At 32.6% G+C, this 4,925-nt stretch overlaps 1 protein-coding gene across 1 annotated transcript; it reads left to right on the top strand.

Annotated features, from left to right (window-relative positions):
* The first annotated feature begins 257 nt into the window (after positions 1-257).
* LOC115891945 lies at positions 258-4,460 on the top strand. The gene is made up of 4 exons (XM_030912555.1): positions 258-471; positions 537-646; positions 3,989-4,174; positions 4,229-4,460. The coding sequence occupies exons 1-4, from the start codon at positions 334-336 to the stop codon at positions 4,338-4,340; spliced, it is 546 nt and encodes a 181-aa protein (XP_030768415.1). The 5' UTR covers positions 258-333; the 3' UTR covers positions 4,341-4,460.
* Positions 4,461-4,925: the final 465 nt, after the last annotated feature.

Raw genomic sequence — 4,925 nt, 5'->3', positions numbered from 1 at the left:
CAGACGGGCCGCATGCTATTCCAGAGAGTATAGTAAAAGATATATCAAAGAGCCAGACGTCTTAAAATACTTTCTCAAAAACGTTGCTAGCTCTTAGACTATCAGATACGATATGGATACGACCACTAACTTGCAAAGAAAAAAAAGTGTTGTAAGTTAATCTGTGATAGGACTCAGCGTATTGTTGGTTGCATAATGAGTGACCTCTCATTAATCGCTTCTATTAATCCTATTTAAAAATTCTAGGAAGAATCTATATCAATAGACGGAAGTAACGGTATACTTTGGGTTTATCCAGCATATTTTGAAATTCTGAATGGCCAAACCACCGAAATGAATGTTATTTTTCAGCCTATGAAGTGTGGATTGTTCAGTGAAACACTCTACTTGCTGACTGATAAGAATACTTACCAACAATTGGAAATAATTGGTGATGGAATAGCTTTTAACAAAAAACTTATAAGTGTAGATGTACAGTGTTATATGGAATTAAAGAATGTTAAATCAATTTTCAATCTAACGTGTAAAAGTTTTAGGTACCAAATCATTCAAAAGATATAGAAAGTAAACCAGGACATCGTATATTTTTGGGATATATTGAAAATACTGATCCAATAACTATGACGTTACGTTTAAAAAACAATAGGTATTTAATTTTGATATTTATATTTCATCATTCAAGTAAACAAATTTTTGAAGGTATATATTATAATAATAATTACATATTATAATGTTCGCGCAAGGAAAATTTTACTAGGATTATTATCATATTCTCTGATTTAATGCAAATCACATGTAAATAATCAACAAACTGAGGTCGAGAGCATTTATGTCAGCTTTTATGACAGCTTCTAATTCTTAAGCTGGAAAATTTAGTAACAAAAAAGGAGACAGTAATATACTGGGCGACTCAGCTACCCTTCCTAAGGAAACAAAATTTGTATACAAAGCAAGAAGTTTAAAATTTCAGGACAACATATAGACGGAGAGCTGGCTACATAAAAAACCTTATCATCGTTACATGGCTAATTTTTCTTGTGAAGTATCATTTTGTGTTGCCATTATGAAAGTTTAAAAATTAGCTTTTATTTATTATTAAGAAACGTGTAAAACTGTTGACAGACATTTTTCTCGTGGCTAAAATGCCGGCAGACAACGCGAAGTAGGCATGGAATTTGACAAAAAAAATCATCGCATACATACATGCATGTCGATTGGTGGAATATATTTTTTTTATTTAAAGAGTCGTATGAAAAAGACAGACAAAAAAATCGTGGCTCAATCAGCGGTAGAGAGTTATATAAAAAATATTACTCTATAGGGTGAATCTTGAATAGGTGTAAATATTTTCAGAGCTGATAGATCTCGATAAAAGAAGCATATTTTCTTTATATCGTTTTCCAAATAAGTCCAAAATAAGTTATTTAAGTTTGAAAATTTAAACAGAATTGATTTATTTTTAAATATTAATCTTATTAGACCCATCTGTTTTTTTTTTCTGTACTTGCATCCATTCTTTTAGTGTCGTAGCCATAGAGTAAAGCCGTAAGCATGGTAGGTTAAGAAATAATTATAAAAAATTAAAAATAATGCACGATTTTCTACGATTTCTCGATTGGCCGCCGCCGCTTTAAGCCCCGGGTTTGCGCTGGTAGACATGACTATTTCGTAATGGCTACACAAAAGGATACTTCACACATAAAATTAGCCATGTAACGATGATAAGGTTTTTTATGTAGCCAGCTCTTAGACTATTACAGGATGTCCCAGGCCGGGCGTGCATTAGAAGTTTCTAGAGACATACAATATTTAGATCGGAGATTTTTTGCACATCATTGTTTCACAACGAGATCTGTATGTTAAAAATATTTTCAATATATCAGCACCAAACAACAACCTTCTTATTTTCAATTGGTACCCCCATTTTCAGGGCCGGCAGAAGGGCCGGGCGACCTGGGCGGCTGCCCGGGGCGCCGGCGCCGTGTACGAGGGGCGCCAGGACGGCAACTAAAATATTTAAAAACGGTAATCTAATGAAAGAGTAACGAATGACCAGATCAATAATTAATCGGTACTATCAATTTCCACATTAAAATATTACCAATTACCACATCACATAGGGAAGAATATCTGACTAAACATTATAAACACTACTAGACGTATCCTATTATAGTTTACTGAAATTATGCTCAAAAAATTATTTGCACGAAAGCTTTGGGATAGTTTTAATTTCTTCCATTCTATATGTTTTTTGGGTACTCTATACGAAACTGGGATTTGCAAATTCATTTTCGTGGAAAAATCTTAAACAAAATAAAATAAATAAAATATAAATCTGATTTGTTCGCGGTATTTTACTTATAATTCAAAAGCTATTAAGTTTTTGTAAATTACGTTTCTTTCTATAATTCTTGTTTTTATAAATTTTCTCTAAACAAACTGTTTTGGGTCAAGAGCCAGCAAAATTGACAGCTTTAGACTGACTGCTCAAAATCGCACTTTTTCTACTACCCTTTTATTTGTTATTAATGGCTGATGTACCCTAAAATTATATATCGATATCCTTATTATCCAAAAAAAAGCTTATAAGTTTGCCTCATTAGTTAAATTAATTTATTAACAGTAGTGGGAAAATATATCAATCTTTTGGTGATTTTCATTTTCCCAATTGAATGTGTATAATAATACACGGAAAATGGTAGCAGAATCGTAGAATTTTCTCATTAGAGCAAGACAAAGGAATGCATCTCAATCACTGGCTGACCTCCATTTAAAGCCCACAAAACTGTATTTGATCATAAACTGATTGTACACGAAATAATTGATTGTGAGAAAAAAAAAGAAAATTTTCTTAAATTCTTATAGAAAAATAATGTAACTGCTTGAAACTAAATACTAATATTTTCGAAGATTACTTACACCAGAACGAGACTTCCGAAGTTGGAATTATATTTCTCATAACTCTATATACCGGGTGCGTCTCAAAAGTGGCTCACCCCTATAACTTGTTTATTTTTTCAGAAAAAAAACGAAATTTGGTATGTTAGTATACGACATAAATAAGGATTAATTGACGTATTTAATTGTTTTTGGTCACTTCCTGTTTCACGGGAAATTACTACAACTTTTGATTTTTAAATGGCACCCTCGGTATATTTCTACTTTATGACATTTTCGATTAAAAATACGATTTTGGCAATATTTGGATCGGCCATGACAAGATACGAAAAACATTAGACGATCAAATCTATTTTCCAAGGCTCCTTGTTTAAAAATTAGTGTTTTTAACAGAACCATGGCACTCTAGATTGAAATTTAAAATATAATGTTTTTTGGACAAAAATATCAAAAGTTGACATATGATATGTCATTCTACTCAGAGTGTAATTTTCAAATCAAATTTGAATCAAATAAAGTAGAAATATACCGAGGTGCCATTTAAAAATCAAAAGTTTTAGTCATGTCCGGTGAAACAGGAAGTGGCCAAAAACAACTGAATAGTCAATCAATCCTTATTTATGCCATATATATTCGAGACGCACCCGGTATACAAAAAACAACAATCGCAGACTAAGATTGAAAGAAAAGAAGAATTTTGATGTATCTTTAAGTGAAAATCTATTGTTACAGTAGCATAAAATATGCTTAGTTGTTGCTAAAGGATAGTATTGAAAGAAGAGGAAAAGAGAATTATAAAAATATTGGGAGGGGGGGGGGACGCCAGATAGGGTACTCGCTCGGTCTCAATATTTGCCTTCCGCCGGCCCTGCCCATTTTTCACTACATACTTAAATTCTCTGTAACATTTTATGAATTTTGATATCAAACACTCTATATCTAACATCAACCGTTTTTGAGAAAAAAATGTTTAAAATTTTTTGGGGAAAAAACTGCCTATCAAAAAAATGTGTATAGCCAAAACATAAAATTTAGTGACGCCGTTTTTTTTTCGATCATATGGCAATATATATTATTAATTTATTTCTAGCGGGCTGCTTTTGAAATACAAATTTAAATGCGTGGAAAAAAATGACGACATCGCTTTTGACATGTCGGACTGGATACAAACAAATTATGAGAATCAGGTTTTGGCACCTTACGGCACTAGTGAAGTTATTTTTCAGATAACTCCTTTAAAATGTTGCACAGGCGATTATTGCAATACTTCATTGAGGTGATAAAAATATTCTAAACGATTATCTCTAATTTACAAATTTTAATGTGACAGGTTGTTTATTAAAGACGTACCCATTACTAGCTTAGAGGAAAATGAAGAATTTGTCATCGAAACTCAAAATAGGTCGCTGCGGGAATTAGTTGAAGACGTATTGGTAAAGTAAATATAATTTGCATTTTTGTTTGCTTTTTTTTTATTATTTTCGTTATACTTATAATAGAGCTGGAATATTTTGAAGCCTATAACGAAAAAGTACGTTTGCGAAAGAAGACACGTTGTAGACGAAGACACGACTTGTAGATCGGTTGAAATGTACGACCAAGCCTATAACATACTCAAAAGAATAAGTTAGAGCTAAAGCAATAAGCCTAGCTGGAATTTCTTATCTAGTTACTTGTGTTCAAAGTGCTACCCTGTATACAATAAATTTAATGTTAGAAAAAATCCCCAGCTAATTGGAGCAGGTTGATCATCTTGATATATTTAGTCAGCTCTACCCCAAATATGACTCGCCGGGTATGCTGCCCTTAATGTGTGTTCATGTAGAGCAGCTCGAGTTGGTGGTATAGCCGTAAGTGGTCTATTTTCAGGTGCAAACAAGTGTTTCCTGGCCATAGTTATGTTATTAGTAGACTGAACATTATATAGGCGTACCACATATTTTTCAAGTTCTTGAAGCACATTATTTTCTAACTTCTCGCGGGAGAAATATATTGCATGGAATGTAGTTGTATCTTCTGTCAAAGTT

This window comes from Sitophilus oryzae, unplaced genomic scaffold (assembly GCF_002938485.1).
Source record: "Sitophilus oryzae breed Bouriz unplaced genomic scaffold, Soryzae_2.0 scaffold_1204_pilon_pilon, whole genome shotgun sequence".
NCBI lineage: Eukaryota > Metazoa > Arthropoda > Insecta > Coleoptera > Curculionidae > Sitophilus > Sitophilus oryzae.
The sequence above is the reverse complement of the archived record's forward strand: the minus strand, read 5'-3'. Positions and strand labels throughout refer to the sequence as shown.